This window comes from Cupressus sempervirens, chromosome 1 (genome assembly GCF_028749045.1).
Source record: "Cupressus sempervirens isolate cs-2001-9-10 chromosome 1, ASM2874904v1, whole genome shotgun sequence".
Taxonomy (NCBI): domain Eukaryota; kingdom Viridiplantae; phylum Streptophyta; class Pinopsida; order Cupressales; family Cupressaceae; genus Cupressus; species Cupressus sempervirens.
This window is the reverse complement of record NC_143118.1, coordinates 42,510,311-42,537,868: the sequence shown is the minus strand read 5'-3', so window position 1 is coordinate 42,537,868 and position 27,558 is coordinate 42,510,311. Positions and strand designations below refer to the sequence as shown.

The 27,558-nt window shown below is 39.0% G+C and overlaps 1 protein-coding gene across 2 annotated transcripts in view; it reads left to right on the top strand.

Annotated features, from left to right (window-relative positions):
- The window catches only part of LOC149576078 (ABC transporter G family member 28-like), a 168,746-nt gene that overhangs the window by 83,714 nt on the left and 57,474 nt on the right, over positions 1 to 27,558 (top strand). For both annotated transcript variants that reach the window (XR_016361373.1, XM_089816266.1), the window contains exons 4-13: positions 10,351 to 10,414; positions 10,518 to 10,664; positions 10,927 to 10,961; positions 16,369 to 16,442; positions 16,658 to 17,577; positions 18,097 to 18,393; positions 18,684 to 19,157; positions 19,281 to 19,429; positions 19,703 to 19,992; positions 20,092 to 20,225. Coding sequence is in view for 1 of the 2 variants with exons in the window: in XM_089816266.1 (XP_089672392.1) it covers positions 10,351 to 10,414; positions 10,518 to 10,664; positions 10,927 to 10,961; positions 16,369 to 16,442; positions 16,658 to 17,577; positions 18,097 to 18,393; positions 18,684 to 19,157; positions 19,281 to 19,429; positions 19,703 to 19,992; positions 20,092 to 20,225 (2,584 nt within the window). In the remaining variant the exon portion in view is untranslated. The remainder of the gene's footprint in view (positions 1 to 10,350; positions 10,415 to 10,517; positions 10,665 to 10,926; positions 10,962 to 16,368; positions 16,443 to 16,657; positions 17,578 to 18,096; positions 18,394 to 18,683; positions 19,158 to 19,280; positions 19,430 to 19,702; positions 19,993 to 20,091; positions 20,226 to 27,558) is intronic.

Genomic DNA, 27,558 nt, shown 5'->3' with positions numbered 1-27,558 from the left:
GCCTTCAACAATGTTATCTCACACAACTTGTCTTGGCTATCTGAGGTCAAATTGAAGCTGGAAGTTGATGATTTTGTCTTCAGGAAGATTTGGAGTGGGTTGATCAAGTGGATCGAGAAGCAAAGGCAATGGCAATGGCAGTAGGGGAGGCTAGAGCACGAGGAGACCCAGTGTAGGACCTTGAGGCTGAGAGTGATGGATCCGACTCTAATGATGAGGATTATGAGGTGAGGAGGATGATTGTGATGACCATGTCGTTGAGGTTCAACTTTACACAGGGAGAGTTGATGGCTCTAGAGTTTTCCATGACCTGTCTTAGGCGTAGTCGTAGGAGGACATAGGCTACTACGAGCTTTTATTTTGATAGATGTTTTGAACTTTTGATTCAATGGATTACATATTCCATGAATATTATAGACATTTGATGGTGACGCTATATTTCTATTATCTTATTTAGTTTACCATTAAGTAGTTTCTTTCAGAAATTCACATTTATTCTTATGTGATTTATGAAAAGTTGTGGATGTGTGCATGTTTACCGTATGGATTAATTAAGCAACGCACACAGGAAATCGACACGAACACCGAACAGCAAACAACAGAACTCTTATTATTATTCGTATATACCAACTACTAGTACATTATGCTTCCATGATAAGATATGATGATAAGATGAATACAATGCTTCTCGAAGGGGTTATAAATACTTTCCGAAGAACCTTCCCGAAGGTATCCGTCGGCCAGATACATTATGTCCGCTACATAACAAAAACCTTTCCGAAGGGACCTGTCGGCTACATAACAAGAACCTTTCCGAAGGAACCCATCGGCTGATACACAATTTCCTTTCCGAAGGGACCCGTTGGCTGATACACAATTTCTTCCGACATCATCCCCCCCAAAAAGAAAAGTTGTCTCCTGACGACAACAGAACAAAACTCAAACAACAAATACAACAATATTGATTTGCCACATCACTTTCACATTCATCTCGTTGCATCTATAGCCTTTGCTAACACAATACTGACTCCTCAAGCTGACCTTAATAGCCACCTGTGTTGCTTTCTCTGCTTCCAACTCCTCGGTACCTTGAGCCAAGTGTCGCTGCACTGCCTCCAACTGGATGATCAGCTCCTCCCGAGCTCTCTACGCATCCACCATGACAGCCTCACGGCCAACACTTACTCTCAGTGCCTCTGGTAGATAGACACTCCATGCCTGCCGCAGCTCCAAGTCTTCTCAATTGGTCAGACTCCCACGACTGATATCCGCAACGACTGGGGGTCCAGGGGGCAACCCCGCCCCTCGTCGCCAAGACCAAATTAGCACTTCGCAACCCACACAGAAATGCACGGAACACACCATTTCTGTCATTTTCTGCCGATTCTACCCTCTTTCTGGCAATTGCTGATGCTTCCCCTTCCCTATGGCATCATCTGATACTCATTCTGAGCAACTTGATTCTGTCGTCGTTTTTTTTTTTTTTTTAGAAAACCTCCTGCACCCTTCTGTGATGAATTTGGTACGGCTTCGAACTTGACACAATCTGGATTCCAATCCTCTTGAAAAAGCCGTACAGCAATATCCCACCCAGTCTTGAAAAATCCGTACAATGAAAATTAACAAATTTTGGTTCCAGAAACCGTACGTTAATCTTCTGAGGCACAGAAAAATTGTACAACTTTGCAAGTGGAAACCGTACCTTGCCTTAAAACCGTACTTCAAATTTGAAACCCATACCTTGTCTTTAAAAAACCATACTGCAAAATCCGTACTACAAAAATCGTACGGTGGTGCTCCTTCCTGCATATACTGAATACCATACGGTACTCTCCCTTAAAAACCGTACGGAACTCTATTCTTTAAAAACCGTACGCCATTTTCCATCTTCTGAGAGATCCGTGCGGTGGATGTGTGAAATCCGTACGCCGTATGGTGTTCCTTCATTGTGAAATCCGTACGTGCTTGAGGAAGCCGTACGGTGCCCATATTTGACTTGTAAAAATCCGTACGGTGCTTATCTGATTGCATAAATCCGTACGGCCACACTACATCTGAAAGTTCGTACGGTGATAGGGACTCAAAAGTCGTACGACTGCATTTGATAAATCCGTACGGCCACACTGCATCTGAAAAGTCCGTACGGTGATAAAGATCAAAAGTCGTACGGTGACTACATAAAATCCGTACATAACTTGCCTGCACCAGAAGACCACAAATCCGTACAACAGTTTCCCTCCCTAAATCCGTATGGCAGGAATGATGGAAATCCATACAGTGCATCATTGTTATAAAATCCGTACATCATACATTAAAACCCGTTTTGTTCAAAGCTCAAAAATCTGTACATTGTCTTCACTTTAGCTCCTTTTAAAAACTCTCAGACTTTACAAGCTGCAAAACTGTACTCTTCCTCCAAATTTTGTACGATGAGCAGGTTAAATCCATACGGTGCTTCAGAGTTTAATAAACCGTACACTAGCTCCCAACTTAAAAACCGTACAACTCAAAACCAAGTGAAAACTATACGGTGAGCAAACAAAATCCGTACAGTACTTTTTAATTTTAAATTTTTTTTTTTGAAAATCTCACTTCTGGAACAATTATGTACAATATTTACATATATACAGTACTTACGGTCTTCTCTCAGTTATTCGTCCACGGGGGCGCGTTACTTCTTTCATTGCAGACATTTAACTTCGACCTCTTCACTACATCGAATACTTCCTTTCGGTCTAGCATCCACTGTTTTATTGCTCCGTTATTGCTTACTTCCTGCATCTGGTACGGCCCGACCCATTTAATTTTGAACTTGCCTGGTTTGATCTCATTCCGATCGTTGTACAACACCCACTGTCCGAGTGGAAACCTGCTACGCCTGTTCTGTGTCATCTCCATATCGCCCAGTTTGTTCCCGAAGCCCCGTACCATGGACTCCATCAACTGCCCCTTCTGTCCGTCAATAACACTTTCACTCTGTACTGCTACAACTTTTATTGAGCCCTTCCTCTTTGTTGCCTGTGCAAACGGTATCGTGTGTCTTCCTTGCTGCCGGTACCTTTCTGCTATATTTGTGGTTCGACGTAATACTTTCTTCCGGCGCAGTCGTACAGTAGAATCTTTCCTTCTTTTGGGTTCGTACTGTATGTTCTGTTCTTCAGCTTCAGTCATACCCGCGTTTCCTTCTTCGACTTCTCTGTGTTGCTTCGAACATTCATTTCCTTTTTCGGGTTGTCCATGTTCCTTCAGACATTCATTCCCTCCGTCGGCTTCTTTGTGTTCCTTCGGACATTCATTTCCTCCCTCTTTCTTACCTTCGTCGATCCTTGGCATATTACAACTTGGAAAGAGCTCGTAATCCTCTATCTGCCAGTGGTAAAGACCATTTACTGAATCCAGATCGTCATCTCCTTCCAATCGTACGACTCCCTCCTGATCGGATTCCGTACTCTGCCTCCTCTCATCATCTTCTCCTTCGGAATCCGACGATAGAGCTTCTTCTCCAACCATCTGAGTGTATAGATCGATGACATACTTCCAGCCTTTGCTTTCAAGTGATAAAGTATTTTTCTTCCAATCGTGTTTTGCCTTGGCTTGTATCAACCACCCCCGACCCAGAATGACATCATATCCTCTCCACTTCAGTAGGATCACGACAAAGTCCAACAGGAACGGTTGTGTTCCAATCGTCACTGGTTGCGTTGTGAGTACTCCCAATGGCTTGATTCCATGTTGATCGGCTGTTAACAATTGGAAGGTAGGTGGCCACAATGTCGGCTGTCCCAACTTTTTCCAAGTGTCTTCAGGCAACACATTGACACCGGACCCTCCGTCCACAATTGTTTCCGTCAATACGGTCCCGAAAATTCCCATTTCAACGACTGCCGGATAGCGTCCGGATGAAAGAGCTAACAGCATAAGATCTTCTGCACTTGCGCCACTTCCCTTCTCCTTTTTGTCCGTTGCACTTGCTCCACTTTCCTGCTTCCTTCCATGTTCTCCTGGTAGTTGAGCAGCGGGAACGATGTTTGTGAGTGCCGATTGGAGCTGAGGCATAGTGAGCAACAGATCACTTATCCTGACGGGTATCTCAGCTTGCAATATTTGCTGTACAATGTTCTGTTCTGCACAATTCCGAACTGAGGTACTTGGCGGGTCCTTCAGGTGTGCAGTTTCTGCCTGTGTTGCTTTTTGGATCTCTGCCCTTGCTTCCTCCAGTCTCTTTTTTTCTTCCGTTGGGTCAGGGTATAGCTTCGCCTGCTTTCGAGTGATTGCCAGAACTTCTTCTTCGTCTGTCCCTACGGTAATCAAGTTTACTTCGGACTTCGGACACTTAGTATCATCATGATCTCCAGGTCCACACCATCGGCATAGCAACTTCGGTGTGTTTGTTGTTGTGCACTCTCGGGCGAAGTGACCCCACAGATTGCATGCGCGGCATTGAACAATTGGCCGACCATTGGCATCGTATTGAATTCGACTCCTTCCTCCATTGTTGTTGCCACCATTGTTGTTATTGCTGTTGTTGTTTGGACCACGCCGGTTGTTTCTATATCCGCCTGATGTGGCTCCTTCCGTACTGGTGTTCCCGTTCGCTCCTGACGGGGATGCCTCCTGTGACAGGAACACTTGCTGTGGTGTCCTTGTTTTTAAATTGAAAGGGCATTCCTTTACCGAGTGTCCCAGGATCTGGCAAATTTCACAAAATTGATCTTTCGGGCAGGATCCCTTCGTATGGCCTTCCTTCTTGCACTCCGTGCACCATAGATCATTACCCTTAGTCTCCTTATTCATGTTTTTGAATTCCTTCATCATCCGCATCATGTCCTTCTGGAGGGCGTGAACCTTCTTGTTGCTGCCCTCGTCATCGTCGCTGCTATCTTCTCCTGAAAGGTCATCATCATCTGAATCTAATGAGCTGGTCTTCTTTTTCTTCTGTCTTTTGGTCACTTTCGAGGTTCATTGCCCGATTGTACGCTTCAATGTATGTCGATGGTGGCACGATCTTTATCTTCCTCCGCAGCTTCGGGTGAAGGCCTTCAATGAACCATCGTTTCTGGAGTCCATCTGCCGGTTTATTCTCCATTTTACTGATTAAGTCCTTCAACCTCCTGGCGAAGACCCGTACTGTTTCATTCTTCTTTTTCTTGGTATTGAATATCTCCACTACAATTTCATTATCGTCGCGCAAAAGTTGAAATTCTGCAATGAACTCCTTCTTAATGTTATCCCAACTATTTAATTTCTGTGGATCAGCATCAGTAAACCAATCAATCGCAACACCCCGTAGGGTAGCGGGAAATTGTCGGATCCATTCGTTTGTATCTGTTATACCATTTGCCCTCCAGATCGTTTCACATGTTTTACAATGTCGAATGGGATCAGCTGCTTCATCGCCATCAAATTTAGGCAATTTTTCCTTCGGATCTGCCATTATCACTATATGTCGAGGGTTTTGTTGTGTACCTGCGCTGTTTTGTACTCCCGCGTTGTTTTGAGCACCCGCGCTGTTCTGAGCTCCCGTGCTGTTTTGAACACCCGCGCTGCTCTGCACACCCGCGTTGCTCTACACACTCGCGCTGTTTTGGACACCCGCGCTGTTTTGCACACCTGCGCTGTTTTGGACACCCGTGCTGTTCTGCACACTCGTGCTGTTTTTTGCTTCCGTGCTATTTTCAACACCCGTGCTGTTTTCTGCTTCCGCGCTGTTTTCAACACTCGCGCTGTTTTGGACTTTCCCGCTGTTTGGTGAAGAGGGTTCGTCAACCGAAGCTGTCCGTTCCGGAAGTATATCTCGGACGAAGAGGTCACTCCACGCTCGTGCTCCTTCGGCACTCCGAGTCGTGCGAGTCGATCTCCTTCCGTCAGGATTCTCTTCCCGTGGCGTATGCAGGTTCAGAAACTCCTCCCTCGCTTCTTCCACCAAATCAAGCCGTTGTCGAGTCTCCTTCAACAATCCTTCCGCCCTCTTGGTTTCGTCGAAAATCTTTTAAAACCTCCTTCGACGCTCTATCTGCTGAGCCAAAATTAAATTTTCCTGCGCAACGCGTATGTCATCTTTTTCCTTCAGCTTACTCTTATCTTTGTTCAATTGATTCGGCATTTAATTCATATCCGCTTGCCTGCGTGCCAGATCCATCGGGCAACGGCGCCAAATGTTTACCGTATGGATTAATTAAGCAACGCACACAGGAAATCGACACGAACACCGAACAGCAAACAACAGAACTCTTATTATTATTCGCATATACCAACAGTACATTATGCTTCCATGATAAGATGAATACAATGCTTCCCGTGTTAGCCGACTGGATGGTTCCGGCGGTGTTTCTGTAGCCGACGGTCCGGCAGTAAATAGTTTGTAACGGATAGAATAATTGTGGCCGACAGACTCCTTCGGGAAGGTTCGGGAGTAGTATTTATATCCCGTTTGGGATCATTGTAAATCATCATTCACTTACTATTGCGAATATTATGCTACTGTTCTGCTGTTACTTTCTGTATGCGTTCGTTTACTTTACCTGTACGGTAAACATTTGGCGCCGTTGCCTTATGAATCTGGAAGGTGGGAGGCATGAAGATTAATGCCAAATCAGCTTAACAAGGATCGGAATAAGGTGAAGGGAAAAGATGGAATCCGTACTGCGCAAGAGAATTTAATTCTAGCACAGCAAGCCGAACGCCGACGGAGATTTCAGAGGATTGTCGACGAAAACCGAAGTGCGGAGGAATTGTTGGAGGAGACTCGGCAGCGAGTGGAATTGGTGGAAGAAGCACGGGAGGAGTTCTTGAAATTGTGTTCGCCAAGGGAAGAAAATTCAGACAGGAGAGCATCAACTCGCACGGCTCGCGGTGCCGGCGGAGCACGAGCGTGGAGTGACCTCTTCGGCCAGGATAGACTTCCGCGGGAAACAATTTCGGAGGATCCTCCGTCTTCACCAAGGGTTGCAGCTGTCGACACCTCCGGTGTGGGAGTACAGATTGCCGGTGTGGGAGTGCCGACCACTGTAGGAGTGCAGACCTCCAGAGTTATGGCGGGACCCAAAGAAAAATTACCCAAATTTGAAGGCGATGGTATAGCCGACCCTCTCCGACATTGTAAGACATGTGAGACGATCTGGCGGGCAAATGGAATCACAGATGCCGACGAATGGGCCAGGCACTTTCTGGCAACCCTACGGGGTGTCGCGATTGATTGGTTTTCGGATATGGATCCACAGAAGCTGGATACATGGGATAACATTAAAAAGGAGTTCTTGGCGGAATTTAAACTCTTACGGGATGATAATGAAATCGTAGCGGAAATTTTCAATACCAAGCAAGGGAAGCACGAAACTGTCCGTGTCTATGCCAGGAGATTAAAAGACTTAGTAAACAAAATGGAAAGCAAGCCAGCGGATGGATTGCAGAAAAGGTGGTTTGTGGACGGCCTACGCTCGAAGTTGCGGAGGAAAATGAATGTCCGGAGGAATGCAGGGAAGTGGAAGAAGGAAAAATTGCCATGGTTGAAGCTGAGGGGAAGAACATACAGTCTCAACACAAAAAAACGAAAGATTCCACTGTCCGGTACATGGTGAATAGACCGCGCGGAAAGAAAAGGTCACACTGCAGCATAAAATTAGTGGAAGGGCACCGACAGCAAGGAAATAATCCAGTTGTGCGACGATCGCAGGCACAGTGGGCAACAGAAGTAGCACAGAATAGACGCAAACTCTAGCATGACAAGCATCTGAGACATAACAGATTCCAGACAGGACAATTAGTACTGAAGTATGATGGCCGTAACGAAATCAAGCCGGGCAAACTCAAAGTGCGATGGATTGGACCATATCAAATCCGAGAAATTGGCGACACGGGGACAATGAAATTAGCAACCTTGGACGGACAAGAGATAACTCAGCCAGTTAACGGATCTAAGTTGAAACCATATCGTGTAAGGAAGTACTCCCCGGTGGTGAATCCTTCCGTGTCGTCAATACAACATTCTCTGGCGATGACGTCACTCAGAGGTACTGTTGTTGAGTAATGTATTCTGTTAAAAAAAAAAAAAAAAAAATTTTGAAAAAAAAAAAAAAAAAAAAAAAAAAAGCCTGACAGTCCCGCGGGAAGAAAGCCCCGCGGACTAAGAGTCCCGCGGGCCCCGCGGACTAGAAGTCCCGCGGGAAGGAAGGCCCCGTGGACTTAAAACCCCGCAGATCCGTAGACGGAAAACTTCCACGGCAGTAGCAAGGTAAAACAACCGCGATTTATCTTCTCTCAGACAGTTTGGGTGGGTATGTTGAAGAATTTGGTGAGGAATTTGACCAGCAGAAGGCCGCGGGTAGGAGAAGAATGGGTCGCGGGAAGAAAAAAAGGCCGCGGGTAGGAGAAAAGAAAGGCCGCAGGGAGAACAGGAAGGCCGCAGGTGATGCAGAGTCAGAGGTTCAGTACTTATAAAAAAATGGATGATGCCAAAGGGAAGGGGACACATCCGTGGTTGCCAGAAAGAGTGCAGAATTGGCAGATAATAACAGAAATGGTGTGTTCCGTGCATTTTTGTGTAGGTTTCGAAGTGCTATTTTGGTCTTGGCGGCGAGGGGCGCTGCCCCTCGACCCCGCCGGGGGCGTTGCCCCCTGGACCCCCAGTCATGGCGGATATCAGTCGTGGGAGTCTGACTAGTTGAGAAGAGTTGAAGTTGCTGCAAGCACGGACTTTCTATGTACCAAAGGTAGTGGGAGAAGGTGTTGGCTGTGAGGCTGTCTAGGTGGATGCGTAGAGAGCTCGGGAGGAGCTGATCATCCGGTTGGAGGCAGTGCAGCGACACTTGGCTTAGGGTACCGAGGAATTGAAAACAGAGAAAGCAGCACAGGTGGCTATCAAGGTCAGCTTGAGGAGACAGTATTGTGTTAGCAGAGGCTATAGATGTAACGGGATGAATGTGGAAGTGATGTGATAGAAGCAGATTTCTCTTGTTGTAGTCACTTTGTTAATGTATTTTGTTTGTTAATTTGTCTCAGATATTTTGTCAGTCGTCAGGAGACGACTTTTCTTTTTGGGGGGGATGGTGTTAGCCGACTGGATGGTTCCGGCGGTGTTTCTGTAGCTGACGGTCCGGCAGTGTTTTCCGTAGCCAACGGTCCGGCGGTGTTTCGGTATTCCGTAGCCGACGGTCCGGCGGTGTTTCGGTATTCCGTAGCTGACGGTCCGGCGGTAAATAGTTTGTAACGGATAGAATAATTGTGGCCGACAGACTCCTTCGGGAAGGTTCGGGAGTAGTATTTATATCCCGTTTGGGATCATTGTAAATCATCATTCACTTACTATTGCGAATATTATGCTACTGTTCTGCTGTTACTTTCTGTATGCGTTCGTTTACTTTACCTGTACGGTAAACATCCCGAAGGGGTTATAAATACTTTCCAAAGAACCTTCCCGAAGGTATCCGTCGGCCAGATATATTATGTCCGCTACATAACAAAAACCGTTTCAAAGGGACCCGTCGGCTACATAACAAGAACCTTTCCGAAGGAACCCATTGGCTGATACACAATTTCCTTTCCGAAGGGACCCGTCGGCTGGTACACAATTTCTTCCGACGACAGTGCAAAGTAGCTACTATTGATCTCAATTATTGTGTATTTGATGTTAATTGGTTAATTGACGCATGAAAAAAACTTGAAATCCTTAAAAATCTTTGAATTTCATATGTTTTTAATTGCTGAGTCCATACTGAGTCCTTGCCAAGTCCAAGTCCGAGCCTGATTTGGACCTGAGCGAGTCCGAGCCAAATCCGAGGCTGGTAAGACTGTTTGTGGGTTATGGCATGCAAATATTTATTTTGGTTTGTGTGAAGAGGATGTGATAGTTTAATAAAGTTTAGTTTTGCTTGACTGCATCTTTTCTTTCATTTATATAATTATCATGGTTTGAGTCCATTCATGATGGTATGCATGATGCCAGCTTAATTATCCTAGTTTGTTTCCATAATGTAAAGAAAGAGTAAGCAATTCTGTTCTGCTTATGATTTTAAGAAAAGTGGAAGGCAATCATTAAAAAATATGTTGCATATGAATTGCCTTTTTGATGCTATATTCTCTCTAAAAAGAAGGATAGAGATAGAATGACCAAACATGTCTTTACTCAACAAAAACTGCTGTACACATTCACCAATCAGTTCATGTTTGCCGATTTGTGCAGACAATGGTTAAGAAAGAAAAAAAAATACTAAAGTGATTTAATTTTGTCTGTATGTGAATGTAAGATGGAGAGTCTTAATTCTTTCATATTGAATTGTGTTTTGAAAAACTGAATATACTGTATTTAAAAGAAAACATTTCTAATAGTGATTATGTACGTGTTTTTGAGGAAAGCATGCCCCTTAGGTACTTACTGTCCAAGAGCCAAGTTGAACAGTATTACAGGTTTATGTGATCCGTAAGTATTTTAGCAATTTTTTTTTGTGTTCCTTCAGCATTTGTTTATACATACTTTAAAGTTTAATCTTTTTAACTCTGCAATTTTTGTGATTCTGGTGCAGATATAGATATCAGCTGAGCCCTAGAGGGGTCAATCATACCTGTGGAGGAGCAGATCGATGGGCAGATGTTAGGAGAACAGATGAAGTTTTCTGCTCAGCTGGATTTTATTGTCCAACTACCACAGAAAAAAAAATCTGTAGTGATGGGTGCTTATCCTTTCTTTAAGCTGCATGTGGTTTCTTAGTCAACTATATTATATATCAAATGAGTATCATTATACGCTGTGTAAATGGAATAAAAAGAGCACTTTTAATGCAGTCTAGAATATGCATTTCTATTCCATTCAGTTATACTATGTCATTGTTTGACACCATGCCATAACTCTGTCACTAGATATAACTTAAAATGGCTCATAAATATTCTAAAGGAGATTCTGATAATTACTGGCATTGTGCATGGTTTTGGCAGGCACTATTGCAGACTAGGGTCTACTTCACAGAGTAGTAAGTAAAATCTCTTTTGTAAATGTCTAAGACAAGGTAGACTAGATATCTCCAGCTAACTTCCTCTAGACATATGTTTCATGTCTTTTTATGAATTTGTTATTTCATTATGAGACCCTAGACACCGTATTAATATTTAATACTAATAGCACTTGGATTAGGTTGTATGGAAAAAGTGATCCAGCATTCACCTTTATGGTTACCCTACTGCAGCAGACATCATCAAGAAATATAATGCCTCATTTAGTTACCCTTTATAGTTATAGCTTTCTTTTTGGCATTTTATGCAATTTGAATTCAGCTCAGCTATATGTTAGATGTTTTTATTTCTTTTTCTGTTTTCTTTCCTCAGTTTAGTTATGTGTCTGCTCTTGTCATTTAGAAATTTTCTCATGCAACAAGAAAATAACTAGTCAGTCTTCTTCATAATTGTGTATAAAGTATTTAATTGGCAAGCATAAGTCTTTCAGTACTTCTGTTTGATTCTTTTGCCTTCTCCTTATAATTGATTTCAAGATGCCATTGCTTTCCATTTAGGCTTCCTACTCTCTTCGAGAAGTCACTACATTTTGTAAAATTGCCTATTGTAGGGAATTTTGAACCTGAGTTTCCTTGTCTACTTGAGCTGGCTGCTTTTGATATGAGTCTACATGTGGAGAGAACTGAAAAAGTATGAATTGGATGCAACTGTTTCATCTTGTCAATCTTCATTTGATGCCAATCATTAATTTATAAACATGAAAAGAGCATATCATAATATGGAAAACATTTGATGCTCAAATACAAAGTAGCAATATGACATGCAATACAAAAATAGGATTCAGACAAAGGTGCAATACTTCTTGTAAAAATAAGATTGTGGCATGTATCCATATGGTACTTAGTATGTTGGAAAGGAAATTTCCTATGACTATTTGGTTCTCATTTTTTGGGTGCTAAGCTGACTTTGCCCCAATCATTTCTTGTTGTAGAGAAATCACATCTAAATAGTTGATTGAGAAGACCATTGTTATTTCTTGACTTGGCAAGCTCTTACAAGAAAGGCTTCTGAGAGATGCATCTCCGGTTCCTGGGATGTGTCCCATGGACCAGGGCAGGTCTCTAGCATTGGTGACATCCCCAGAAATGTCCCAGCTTGAAGGGTGTGCTCTTCTGCCATCTCCTGCTGTTCACAAGTCTCCTATTGCGCCTAAGCCATCATCGAGAGAAGAATTTGGCAATTTTCAGTTTGGAGTAATCGCATGTTTTGTTGAGACTTGCCTTGCTTGTCGGAAGCAATAGAGATCACTCCTAGTACAATTCCGTATAGTAGGAGTCACTGCCTCTGTACATTACTTTCCACCCATTCTTTTTGTGATTGTAGGGGGTGATATACTTAGAGATTGACGATTGTGCTATTGTGAGTTTCTCAAGAAATGTGGGAAACAAATCTGTGCCCATGTGTTGCATTTCTGATTTCATCAAATGAAAATAGTGCCCTCATAGCCCACTAACAAAACATTCTACAACATTATCTTCTACCAATAAATGATTTTATTTTTGTTAGACTAGTTGTCATTGATGTCAAAAGTCTGGAGGTAGCCAACTTCAAGAAGAGGTAAAAGAAAATGGACAACTTCTTATGGACAAAATAAATCCTATCATAGTAAATGATCTCCCTCTATATGGTGGCACATAAAATAATGGTTAAAATAAAGGCCACATTACATTTTCTATGAGCTGATCCAATGGGAATGAAATTTGGACATTTAATTGGGCTGATTCATCTTTTTGCGCCGATGTTGTAAGATCCTCTCTGCTTTAAGAACTGCAAATTCTGATTTTTTTGTGTGTTTCTTTGAATCTTTCTGCTTATTGTGGAGTTTGTATTATTCTGAATTTTTGGTTTCCCTGGTTATGCAATTTGATGGAAGTTAGATGAACCCAAATTAGAGCAGTAACTTGGAAATAAGATGAACCCTGAACTAGAGCAGCAACTTGGAAATAAAATATCACAACTAGAGAAGCAACTTGGAAATAGGATGAACGCAAGCTCCAAAATCATTGATTGTTATGCATAAACATACCATTACAATGCCTGATCTGAAGATTTATTCTGAAGAAATAGTACAGATCTGATTTCTCATTATACAGCAACCGATTGGATCCTTCGCAAATGCCCATTTGCATGGTAATGATTAATTTGCTAATTGTGACTTGTTCAAGTGACTGATCTGCTGCTAATGTCTTGTCCGAATTCTGATTTTTATTTTTTCAGATTCTGCCTGAAACCCTGCGTCCAAGATTTAATTGCATGGAATCATCATTTGGAGGTAAGGCAAACTTGTTTTGCTATTGCTGATTGATGTATAGGCCCAAAACAACCCATATCCAAATTCTGATCCTTAAATCTGCTATATACGATGGCTTAACCACTGATATAAGCTTATGAATTCTGAATGAATTAAGAAATGTTTGGTTTTCATCCAACTTTCCAATCTCCATGGAGTTTCCATTCCCAATAGTCTTGATTGGCTGTATAAACTCTTCCTCAGAGCTTATTCCAATTTACTTTTGTAAAAATGACCGATTGAATGGTGAAATGAAACCTCTATTAGCAAGAGTAACTGATATGCATAGTATGTTGTCATTGATGGCAACTACTTATACTCAGTCTTGACCATGAGTGGAGGCTAACTATTCTACTGAATGATTTTGATGCTTATGTGTGTACTGGATGTAGTTTACTGGACAGTCAGTATGTAAAGGTTGGATCAGACAGATCTTGGTAAGATTATAAAATGAGATTTTAGGTGGAGCAAGCAGACATAGGATTATGTCTAATCTGATGATTGCAGACCTAGATGTTGCCATATGCATGAGATATTCATCATTATCTGGTTGGAAGTTTTTGGAAAGAACAAAGTAGTTTTGTATAATCCATTGGTATGCATGATTTGTCATATTAACTCTCGGGTTAATGATACCTCTTGATGGAGCCGACATTGCAGAAGATTTATTTTGGTTAGCACGCTATGGTTTGGTAATTTGGTTACGGAAGAGTTAAGGATTGTACTTGTTTCATTATGGAAGCCGACAGAGTTATATTTTTGTGTTATGACTTGATATTTTAGATTGAGGTTTTGGCTGTGATGGATATAGAGTTTTTGTGGATGAAAGGAATGATTGGCGAACATTCTGTGCAGATTCAAATACAGTGTTTAGAGATAGTATTTTCTACCGGAGCTTACTGTACAAGCATTTGTGATGCTACTAGTTAGTTTGGTCTAGGACTGTAAGTCCATTTTTGTTTATATAATTGGCTTAATGCCTCAATGTATTGGATTGTGTAATTGCACAGTGAGCTCTAGTCTGTAGGCCTAAAAGCAAGTGCATTCTCCTCTTTTTGTACTTACGCCTTTAACCAAGCTACCTTTAATGGAGCATCTGATTACTCCAGTAGTAATATTTGTGGGTATCATCCCCACCAGGGTTTTCCCCTCAATCGAGTCTTCCTCAATAACAAATCATGGCGTTATGATGTTCTTGTGTTGTATTTTTCTTTGTTTAATTGCTTTTATATTCAGTTTTAAATTGTGGTTTGGATTAAAGAAGATGGTTATAAAATATTGCTGCACTGGTTCACCTCCCCCACCCCCCTCCCCCTCTCGGTGCTTCTTCATCTTAGCTATTTGTATCAAAGCATGGCTCCTTGGAAGAAGCATAACAACTTAAGGAGAATCCTGATGGCATCATCTAGCTGTATTCAAACTCAACCCTTGAGAACTCTTGATGATCTTGACGAATCTAATGCTTACATTTCTGAATTAGAGGACAAGTTGAGAGATAATTTGAGAAATTATTTGACAAAGGAGAATCCTGATGGCATCATCTAGCAGTATTCAAACTCAACCTTTGAGAACTCTTGATGATCTTGACAAATCTAATGCTTACATTTCTGAATTAGAGGACAAGTTGAGATAATTTGAGAAATTATTTGACAATCTGATGTGTGTTTGTTCAGTGTCTGTTTACCATGAGATCTGTGGGAGGTATGCTTGTGCTTGTTTATACAACTGATTTGATGTTTGTTTGGCCAATGTCTACTACTACCTTCATCGAAGATGCTTACCCATTTTTCTTCTAGAGTTTTTAATTACTCACTCTCATGCAGACCTTGACAGGGTACCCCAGAGCTACCATGCTGAATACATCCTTCTTTTGGCTTATTACAAACATTGGAAGTGGTAAGAATTCCTTGGGTGTTGACATTTCGCATAGGGATGGAAACAAGTTAGACAACAATATTGTTCTTAGCATACTGCTATTAGAGTACCTTAATCTCAGTTTCAGTCCAAGCATGGTAGACATGTTTGCTTGGTCTAGAGCGTTAGCTAGTCTTCAACTACATTCTACAAGATTCAACCAGATGTGAACTACCAACTCGTTGGACATGGACATGATAAGTTTTCCTTAGAGACATCTTTTGTGCCTCCAATATCACATGAGCAGCCTTCCTATCTCATTTTTTTGTAATGTTTGTAGTATTTAATTTTTTTGAATTATTTTGGGTTTCTTGCTTTTGGTTCACTCTCGTTACTAGCTAATCTCTGTAGTTGTTACACATTCATCTTGCTTTCAACATTCAGCCTAGTCTTAGCTTGTAGCCTCTTTCGAACACCTTTCCTCTCTTATTTACCACCAAGTTCCCTTGGTATATTGTGCTCTTTAGTGCACATTAATATTATAGTTTTTTTAAAGTTGGTAATAGTTAATATGATTGATTTTATTTCCTTGGTCTTGGTTGATGAAAATGTTATCCTAAGCATATTGTGTGATACTTCAAAGGTAGAGAATGATTGTTAAGAGTCGACACAGCATAATGTCATTTTCTACTGAATTTTATTGTTTTTGGATTTAAAAAAATCTTATATTATTATCATCCTTCGTTATATAACCTTAGGAAGGAAAATGCTAAGAAAGTTGGATAGGAAAGGTCTCTATAGAGGGACTAGAGATTTATTATGTTCAATTCATTATTTTGTTCTATGCTTTCTCTTTCGTATGCACTGTTAAAATGTGTTAGCAATTTTTATGTTGTATACTTGAAATAAATTGAATCCAGATTTGATGTACTTTAAGATGAAACAATGCCATGTTAATATCAAAATACTCATAAATTGCCAATGTTCCGAATTAGATGTTTATGAATACTACAATTGAAACATATACTTGCAAGCACATTTTGAAAATACGATAGAAATTATGATCCATCTAATGCAATAAATATGCTGGCTGATGTTGTATCTCCTTGGAATGTATCTAGACTCTATACTGCAATGTTGCAATGCAAACTGAAAATTAGATCAGTAAGGATGCATTATCTATATACTTTCAATTTCGACTAAATGACTCTGGTATTTGACAGGATGCTATCCATTCACAACGTGCAAGCCAAGTTCACCTAATCAAAACATTCATGCTTATGGTGTACTGCTTATTGTAAGCCATGCCTTATTCATTCAGGAACATCCTCAAAGTTCTGTGTATTGCGTTTCTTAAATCTAGATTGTAGCAAAGCAGATAAGAACTAGTCTGAGATACTGCCATTGCAGCATTTGATCTTTGGATATTCCAACTAGCAAGTGGTCACTGATAATAAATGTTGCAGGTTTAATTAATATTGTCACTAATACATATGCTGGAAAATCATTCAGGTCATAATAATCACCTTGCTTTTGCTGAGCTACAACTGTTCTGATCAATTGCTTGTCATTCGTGAAAGAAGAAGAGCCAAATCAAGGGAAGCAGCAGCTAGGTGTGCAAGGGAGAACATGCAGGCACGTGAGCGATGGAAATTAGCAAGAGAGGCCGGAAAACGCTGGGCAAGTAAACGTCAGAAGCAACTGAGCAGAACATTTTCATGCATCCAATCTAGAGAGAAACATGAAGAAGATGACATTTTGGCTCCTGGATTGTTTCTCTCAGATGATGTTTCATTTGTTCATCTGTCAACTATTCCTCAAGAAAATGTGGAAACAAAATCGTCTTTAGCATCGGCACCCACACCTGTACAATCAAGAGATCTGTATGATATAGAACTTTCTTATGTTGCTGACAAGGAGGATCCTAAATCAGCTTTTAATGACTCTAATGTTAAGAATTCCAAAGCAAATAAGCATCATATCAGCCATAGTCGTACTCATCTTTTTGAGTATGCTTATGCTGAAATAGAGAAGGAAAAGATGACACAGACAAATCACTTGACTTTGATGGATGCCGTTTCAAAGGCTACTTTAGGTGGAATTAAAACTCGACCTAAAATTGAAGTATCTTTTAAAGATCTTAGCCTGACTCTTAAAGGGAATGGAAAAACAATATTGAGGAATGTGACTGGAAAACTGATTCCTGGACATATTGCTGCTGTTATGGGTCCTTCTGGTGCTGGAAAGACTACATTTTTGAATGCTTTGGCTGGCAAGATAACAGGCTGCGTTGTGACAGGTTCTGTGCTTATTAATGGAAAGCCAGAATCAATATATTCATACAAAAAAATAACTGGTTTTGTTCCACAAGATGATATCGTGCATGGCAACTTGACAGTGGAGGAGAATCTTTGGTTTAGTGCTAATTGCAGGTTCTCACTCCATTTTTAATTTTTCTGTTTGTACATTCTTTTCTGCAACGCTATGCACTAGCTTGGTTTTGAAGACTTTTTTTTGGTGCTGCTGACTTTCAAGTCCGTTTCTTCCTTTCTATCCATTGTTTCAATTTCTTGTTATTTGCATGACAAACACTTTATCCTGAAATTTTTTGTTTGTGTCACATTATAGATATATTGCTGATGCTGTTTGAGATTAGTACTGTCATTGATTAGTAATGTTGATAAACTAAGTAGTTGATATGAGTCTCGAACTTATTTTAAACCTTTTTCATTTTTTTTGAAATTGAAATCATATGGAATGAGGATGTGTTATTAACTATGCTTTCAGTGATTATTTAATAGATTGTTTTTGAATGTTGAATAGAGAAATTTGCAGAGTTGCCAAATCTTTCTGTTTAATAAGATAGTCTTTGTTTTCCAAGAAGTGATTTTTGATGTTTGTTTAGTTTGAATTCTTAATGACTCACATGATAATATACATAATGTTTGAAGGCTTCCTGTTAGCATGCCAATGGAAGAAAAAGTTTTCATTGTTGAACGTGTCATTGAAGCTTTGGGGTTGCAATCTGTGCGAGACTCACTAGTTGGTACAGTGGAAAAGCGAGGAATCTCTGGAGGGCAGAGAAAACGAGTAAATGTTGGACTTGAGATGGTGATGGAACCTTCTCTCTTGATCTTAGATGAACCAACATCTGGTTTAGACAGTACTTCTTCACAGTTGTTACTAAGAGCTCTTCGGCGTGAAGCTTTAGCTGGTGTAAACATATCTATGGTACTTCATCAACCAAGGTAATTTCAGAAAGATTTCATCTGGGATATACATTTTATTGAACTGCCTTGGTGAGAGGAGGGAGTTCAAACAATCAGTGAAGTGAAACTCTATGAATGTTGCCTAGTTGTGGAATCATATAGAGAAACTTTTCACAAATTCCTTTTACCATTTGTGGTTTTACTTATACAAGACCTTGTCTTCTTGTTCTTTCCCTGAATATTTTGCCAAGTGACTGAATGCCAGTTTTCTAAATTTGATTTTCTGTTTAATTACAAGTTATTTAACAACATAATGTTTATTTTCTCAGCTATGGATTGTTCAAGATGTTTGATGATATAATGCTGCTGGCTAAAGGTGGATGCACGGTGTATCTTGGACCGGCAGATGAAATTGAAAAATACTTTTCAAACCTTGGTATTAATGTCCCTGATCGTATCAATCCACCTGACCACTTCATGGATATCTTAGAGGGGATCACAAAGCCTGACGGAAATCCAAATTTTGAGTGCAATGATCTTCCTATCAAATGGATGTACAGTAACGGTTATGAGATTCCTGCAGACTTACAACAAGCTTCTGCAAGAAGCAGAAACACAAATAACAATCCTTCTAGTTCTGACAGTGGAAACATAAAAACTTTTCGACAGGATTTATGGGAAGAGGTGTGGTGTAACATTGAGTTGAAGTGGGATACCATTAGGCATAGTTTCTTAAGGGTAAAAGATCTTTCTAATCGCCAGACTCCAAGTTTCTTCAAACAATTTATACTCTTTTTACGGAGGTAATGCATTTGCTTAAAGGAACATTGAATAAATTTTATGACCATTCTTTTATAATTTTATTCAATGACATTTTGGTGAAATTCCTGATTGCCAATTCACAAGTGCTTGTCTAATGTCACCAGAGTTGCCAAACAGCGTTTCCGGGATGCCAGAATACAAGCACAAGACTACCTTATTTTACTGCTTTGTGGAATTTTTATGGGAATTCTAGCTAAAGTAAAGGATGAGGACTTTGGATTTGCTGGGTACACATATACAATAATTTCAATGTGTAAATGCCAGACCATACTTAGAAGCTTAGCCCTGAGGACAAAAGCTCTCTTCATTTTGTTTAATGTGCTTTAGATGCAGTTTCTTTTTCCTTCATGACATGGAGCGTGAAATTATTGTTTTTGTTTCAGCACTTTTCAGTGCTAGTGTTATCTGATAATGCTATTCAGAATATTTCACTTTGAATATGTTCAATAAAGTATCATAGGCTCTCAATTCAACCATCTAGCATATAATATTTTGACTTATTTTTTTCTTTGTTGTTGATATTCAGCTCTTCTGTGCATGATAGCAGCATTGAGAACATTTTCTCAGGATAAAATGCATTACTGGAGAGAGAGTGCTGCTGGAATGAATAGAGTAGCATATTTTGCTGCCAAAGATAGTATTGATCATTTCAATACAGTGATTAAGCCAATTGTTTATCTCTCCATGTTCTACTTTTTTAACAACCCACGATCAACATTTGCAGCAAATTATATTGTGACTCTTGTAATGGTTTATTGTGTGGAAGGAATTGCTTACATATTTGCCGTAACTCTTAATCCAGGATCAGCTCAGCTGGTGAGATAACATATAACCTGTTAGTTTCTTTAAATATAATCATGCATTGATACATAGTTTCTTTTCATAGATCTAACAGGTGTTTTCTGTTTTTGGCAGTGTTCTGTGCTTTTTCCTGTTATTTCTGTTCTTCTAGCAACTCAGAAAGAGCCAGTTGGAATTATGAAGCATCTCATGAAAGTAAACTATTCACGTTGGGCTCTTGAGGCATATATGATAGAAAATGCAAAACTGTGAGTTGTACCATACTTTCATTTAGCTTACTAGCCTTGAACAGTTGTGTGTTGTGAACGGTCATCTCACCATGCAGCTCAAGCCATATCATGTTTTTACATAAATATAATTTTTTTCTAAAAAAACTATGATACCTATTTTCAATTTAATTAAACGGGAAATTTCACGTTCAAATAAAACTATAATCAGTAATAGGCTTCAATACAACAACTTCTTCCTGTTATTATCACCCTTGTTCGAATATGGATATGGATTGAATCCCATACTATGTAATCATAAACACTTTTCCCACTGCCTTGTTTGTGATAGAATCACTTAATTTTCTGATTAGTCTTAAGCACAATTAGATAACAAAATCTGAATTCTAAATCCCTTAACTCTTCCCAATTAGACACCACAATTTTCCCCCCTCTCTTAGTAAAGTATCTAAGAAACTTCTCCACCGTTCAAGTGCATTATGGAACATCTTGAGACATGCAATTTCTCTTTTTATGCCTAATTTCCATTATGTACATTAAAAGAAACCTCTGTTTGTTTCATCCGTGGATCTGATAACTTAACATTTACTTACACATCAAATGATTTTATTCTCAACTGTATTGAAGTTTGTTAATTTTTTCCCTTCTCTTTTGACGGCCTTTCTGCCTAGACTCTTCTTCATCAAATCCATCTTATGTTGTCTCCAAGAACAAACTTCTTTGCTAGAGCTTACCAATGCATTGGCAGATGATTGTTTTTGGCCAAAGTTTGATTTTCTTGTCTTGTCATCTTGTTGTTGGCTTACTGATGTTTTATTCTTCCTCATTCTCCTCGTATGGCCGTTAAAGATAGTTACTCGATGTGATGTCCCCTTTCGTAAACTCTTGAGGTTGTAGAGTTATTCAATAATACTTCAATTTTAAGTGATTCTGATTAAGTGCTTCAATGTCTTGATACTCTACCTCGCTTTTAACTTTTCAACTTATCAACTATTATAATTTTAAGGTACTGTAATCTTATATCCTACAATTGGTGTTTGTTGAGCTATTGTTTTTTACGATAACAATGGCAAAAATCGTTACGAATTTCTCTCTTGAAAAGTTGATCAAGTTAACCAACTCCAAGGTTCCGGATGACTGTTTTTCAACCTACGGGTAGCTCAATTATAGATAAATGTGCATGTTAACAAGGAGGCCTTTGCTGGTATTTGTAAATCCTTCAAAACTTGAAAAACCATGTCCACAAACCAATATATTTTTTATATTTTCTGAATTTATGATGAATGCAAATTCTAACAATTCTATATGAATTCCGATTCTAACCACGTGTTCAAAAGCAAATTATTGAGATAGGGTTACCAATAAATTAAAGCAATTTGTTGAAAATAAAATTCCTAATGAACATAAGTCATAGTAACAACGCGTTTGTGTTGGCTAAATTTTTTGTACATCACTGACCACAACTTACAAAATTGTGACTTTAGGCAACATTTCATGAGATTTGTCTCTCCTCTCTACAATAGGGGAGGCTCCTTTCTTACCGTAGGTGGCTTCAATAGGAACTTGACTGAAATTACAAAAAAGATTTTTCTTTCGATCAATTCCTCTTTTTTTAGGAATGATTTGCAAACAACTATAACTTTCCAACTTAACGAAAAGTGCCTTATTGCTACGATAATACTGGTAACCCTGGAATTGATGTAAGAACAACACTAGAGGCAGCAATTTACTTTTTATATTTTGTGAAACAAAAAAGGAACCCAAAGTCTCTAGCATTTGTCTCGAATAAAGACTCAATGAAAATAACCAATAAGACAGAGGCTCTTACTAGATACTCTCAAATTCAATAAAAACACTTGCAATTGAAGCCCAAAGTCTTAAAATCTAAGAGATTACAGCCACTACTATCTATCACAATTTAACCTCTCGCAACACAAAGTCTTCAAAAGTTGAAATTGGTTCTGAATGCAATAGAGAGTTCAAAGTCTGCACTATTAACTTCAAATACCTCTTGATCAATGCTCCAAAGCTCACAATCAATATTCAGAAAATGTCGTCACATAACACCTTGAATCAACACAAATTTTGAAAGCAAGTTGCCTCTTTAATTGATAGCAATTTAGATTTACATCCAGACACAAAATCTTAGAGTGCATATATAAACTGGCAAAATTTTCTTGCCCTACCAAAAGATGATTATTTGCAATTAGCTCTCTTCTTTATACAAGAAAATAGGAGAGAGATAGGTGGAGGGAAAAGGGAAGTCCTCAACCACCTTGACTTATTGTCTAACAAACTTCTAACTAACTAATTTGACATATTTAAAGTTGCATGCCTAATGCAGTTGCTATTTGACCACATGAGTTGATTGTACGGGAACATGTTATCCTGTACTTACAATATAATTGCTCTTTACATCTAATCTTCCTACTGCTATTTACTTAAAGCATATGAAAAATTTGAATCCATAAGCCTAGCTAGGCGGCTAAGCAATGTGATAAGATCATTGATCTCCTCCTTGAACTCTGACCTTCTCATCCTTTTAGGGAAACATTGGGCCTCCTTTGAATCAGCTAGTTGTCATTAATGAATTTGATGTAGTAAGAACTCTCTTTGCTCCACCGCTCCAAGGCTTTCTGTCTAGTGATGCTTGTGACAAATGGAGTGTGAGGAACATGAAAAATCCGATCAATAGTCTTTGGATCAAGATTAATGGTGGTATTCTTGTCTTAGTCCTTGATAGTTCTAGAGGTTGCATCGAAATGTCTAGTGCATGCAAGGATGATCTCAGGTTCATGAGCCACCACAAGAAAAGGTAGGTAGCAAATGAATATGACTTTGTTTGATCCAAGTCATATTCTCAGTGGCTTTAACATTGACATTATGAGAAAATCTTCCATATTCATGTGCACTACATTTGTATGTCGAACCTCATCACCGTAGGAAGTTACTTGTGATGGTGGGATGGAGTTGTAGTAGAGGTTATACTGGCACTTCATCTTTTTCTTATCTTTGCCTTTTGCTGATGCAAGCTCTTTTGACATTGTAGAGTGATGTACGTTTGCAATTGTTATATAAAAGTTCCATAGTGTAAGAACATCATCATATGAGGAGTCCATGCAAGCTTTTGTTGTGTAAAGACACAGATTTGGGCAAAGTATGGAAAGGGATAGTGTATGAGACGATTGCAGAGAGTGAAGGAGCAAATAGCTCAAGCTTAGAATGACTAAAAAATGACTACAGTAGCCAAAAACAAGTTTTTGGGTGTGGATTGCATATCCGGACAGCGAGCTCTAAAATGTGCAAATGAGGAGTGAAGCATAATGATATGGAAACACAACATGCTTTAATTGACACAAATCATGCTTTGTATCCGACAAGCATGTGGGGAATTCTTTTTGAACCAAAGGGCAGCCATATGGAGGTTCATGGACTGCATATTGGTGGGACTTGCACTTGCATTCTCATGAGGGGAAAAGAGGGATTTACTTCCATATTAGAACAGGATTTTATCCCCGACTGCTTATGCAAGTAAGTGAGACTTTGCATATGCAACTTAGAGAAGTAGACAAAAGAATAGAAGAAGCAACTCAACATATACAAAACAAATGCAAATCTGAAAATGGAAATGATGATACTTACATACACAACATAACAAATATACACAACAAAAATCTTATGAAAAATAACAAGAAATCATACCATTTTATTAAGAGGCAAGAGAAGAAGTCGTTTCAAACAATTGTGAAAAATTTGAAAACGCAATCAAAGAGATTTATTGGATTTAGAAAGATTGCTAGATGGAGTGTTAAATAGACTTCAAATCTTGACTCGATCCTTGCAAGAGATGAGTCAAAATTGGTAGCTTGCCAAGTGTAGGAAGTTAGAGCAAAAAATTGGATCATTTTAGCAACTGTTTGACCAAGCAATGTGCAACATGTAAATAATTTGGAAAATGTCATCTAAAGCATATCAAGTGATTTAAAAGACTTGAATGCAAGCTAAGAAGGATAGGAAATGTTTTCAGACTTTCCTTGATCCAAACAATTGCTGTTTTAATTGTGCAAATTGCTCCAAACTAGGGTGTTTTTGAGCAAAAACATGCCCAAGATCGGTTGAGAAATGAAGAAAACACTGAACAAACCCCCTTTTAGAGTAGCACAATGTGTTCCTTGGATTATTTTAGGCAAAAAAGACCTATAGATCATTAAAAATGACCAAAAAATACTCATAGCTCAAGATATGAGCATTTGAAGGCTGAAAAACCTGTTTTTGGGGAAAAACGTCCATAAAAATGAGGTTTTGAGTAAAAAACATGTGTTTTTGGGCTAAAAATCACCATGTTGAGGTGTCTGATAAAAAAACCTCATTGTGAAGTAAAACACACTTTTTTGTTGCATTTGTATGTTCATAACATATGCAATGGTTGGAAAAATCGACACTTTTAATTTTAATGCACTACAAGCCATAAAGACGAGCTTTTAGAAGCCATTTGCATGTTTAAATGATACGCAGATGGCTCTAAAATCGCCACTCTTACCTGAACACATTTTAAAAAGTGATAAACATGTTTAAAACTATATGTTGTTGCATGAAAAATCACCACTTATGACCTTTAAGTAAAAAACGAGATTTTTCAATGCATATACATGTTCTTTTAGCATTTAAAACAAATATAATGGGGTCAAAATTTGCCACTTCTAGTTTTGGCTTATAGAAATGGGTTTTCTTTTACCGAAAACATATGCAATAGGGTCAAAAAACACCATTTTTGGTTTACTTAAGTGAAAACTCACTTAGAACATGTATTTACATGTTATAATAGCATGTAAAGTAATCTCAAAAGTCCACTTAAGTGGCAATTTTAAAATGCATATGTAATAGGTTTGAAAAACTCCACTTAATGCACTAAAACATTAAAATGAACTTATATGTGCAACAACATGTGTAAATGGATTCAAAATGTCCACTTCTATTGATTTAATAAGTTGTAAATATGCAAAAGCATATTAAAAACCCATTATATACATTAAAATGTGTTATTGCGTTTAAAAAGTGCACTTTAACGATGCCGGGAGTTATAATTTATTGGAAATGGGTTTTCATGTAGTGATTTGCTTGTTGACATATGCAATGAATAATAAAAACCCCACTTAAATGCATTTAATATGTCTTATGTAATTAAATTTAATATTTAGCTATAGTTTTCAATAAAGTAACATGAAAAATAGGCTTGAAATAGGCTAATTTCATAAAACATTAAAAACTATGGTCAAATCAACACAGATAGAGTTGAAATTTGAAATTGGATCGCAAATTCCACTTAAAATATTAAACAAAATTTTATATTATGCTTTTACCAATAAAAACCCCACTTTTATGAGGTTTTTAAATTGAGACATGCAGTTGTCCTAAAAAACCCCAATTTTTCCTTTATAACTTGAGATAGACAACTTTGATTTTGACCTAAGTTAGCTCGAAAGAAATGTGCAAAATCCCAAGTTCTATTCACCTAAGCAAAACCAAGAGTAAAAACTATTTACAACACAGAAAAACAAAGAAAAGATGCAAAAGTTCGACAACAATCGAGCATTTGTAGTTAGAGAAGAAAAACTCTTACTAGCAAACATTTGAGATTCAACTCGGCAAAAACCTTAAAAAAGAATGCAAAGATAGGATCACATAGAGTATAATTTAGGGATAACGAATTGTTCCATGACACCTTATCGACACATTAAAACAAAGAAGATGCACTTATGAATCCGTAAGAAAATTCCGTAGGGGTGCTCCAATTTTGTTAAGCCAAAATTGAGGACAACAACTGACTCTAATTTGGGAACATACCTTGTTTGTTCTTAGAAATAACGAGGGATGTAGAATCTAGACCTCTGAGTGCCTTAATCTACTCCATTGGGCTAGAGTCAAGCGACTCAAAACAAGAAGACTAAAAAAGGATGATATGACTAACACAAAGTGAACCTAGTTAAAACACAACAAACTTGTGCAAGCACACTTATTAAAAACAAAGAAAAACCTACCTAATTAAAACTAGCCGAGAATGCAACTGTTTAAATGAAACCATTTACTGGCTCAACAATATAGATTTTTCAGCAGCTTGTAGCACCTTACTTGTTCATAAACAATTTCTGTAATGTTCGTGCTTTTAGCAGGTTCTTGCAGTTGGCTAGGTCAGCTCACCATCGCGACCCTTGTGAGATGACAGTAGGATTTGAGTGTCTCAGTTGTGCAGTTATGGGCTTTCCAGCAGCCAATGGTGTGTTCTGGCTTTGTTTGGGGGACTTACTATTTATAGTAAGTCAATTTGTTGGTTCTGATGAGCTCAGTGGAGTTAGAGGAGTTGGAAGATGCTCTCAGTTTTTATTTCGAGCTTCTGGTTTGGGCTCCAAGAATCTTGGAGGGAGTGTCTATTTATAGTAAGTCACCCTGTCAGGTTCATTCATTGTCTTTCATCATCAAGATCACTTTGGTGTTGTTAGATTTCGATTCTGGTTCTTCAATTGTTTTTGCAAGATGGGTGAATTATTGTTATTATTCATCTAAATATGTTGAGGTTGCTATTTTTGTTGGTGTTGTTGGTTGGTCACCTCAGTATCATAGCTCGTTGGAACTGGAACGAAAAGTTTTAAATCTTGGGAACAAGAAATAGTGGCCTTACTTGTCAGATTATGAAGTTACAGTGGAAAAAAGGTCATTTTTGGAGCCAAAAGCAATTAATAAATTAGTTTATGATGGTACTTTATTATGTTTTAATGTTGTGTGTGGGAGGCTTCTTAAGTGAAGTTCATTTGGCAAACTTTGTGCCATTTGGAGATTATAAATATGTGCCCATTTGATGAGTTAAGCACGCTTGATTATAGATTTGATTTTTTGCCTTTGTGGCTTTTTCTTGGGTTCTTAATTGTATGCCCTTGTTGATGTTTAAGGGTTTGGAAGTTCTTTTGCAATTTAGCTACTGAGGTATAGCTAAATTTTCCTTACTTCTCTATTGTTCATCACTGTACCTGAGAAATGTTTTCATTCCACTGCTGAAGTATAGTGGATTCATATTTGCTGGATTCTCCTACTGTATTCACCATGTCTACGGAGGGGTTTGTTTACAGTGGTTGATTGATCGATTGGAAGCATTTTGTTGGTTGAGAAATGTCTTGAAGATTTGCAATTGCATTTTGTTAGCCGACTGGATGGTTCCGGCGATGTTCTGTAGCCGACGGTCCGGCGGTGTTTCTGTAGCCGACGGTCCGGCGGTGTTTCTGTAACGGATAAAATAATTGTGGCCGACGGACTCCTTCGGGAAGGTTCGGCAGTAGTATTTATATCCCGTCCGGGATCATTG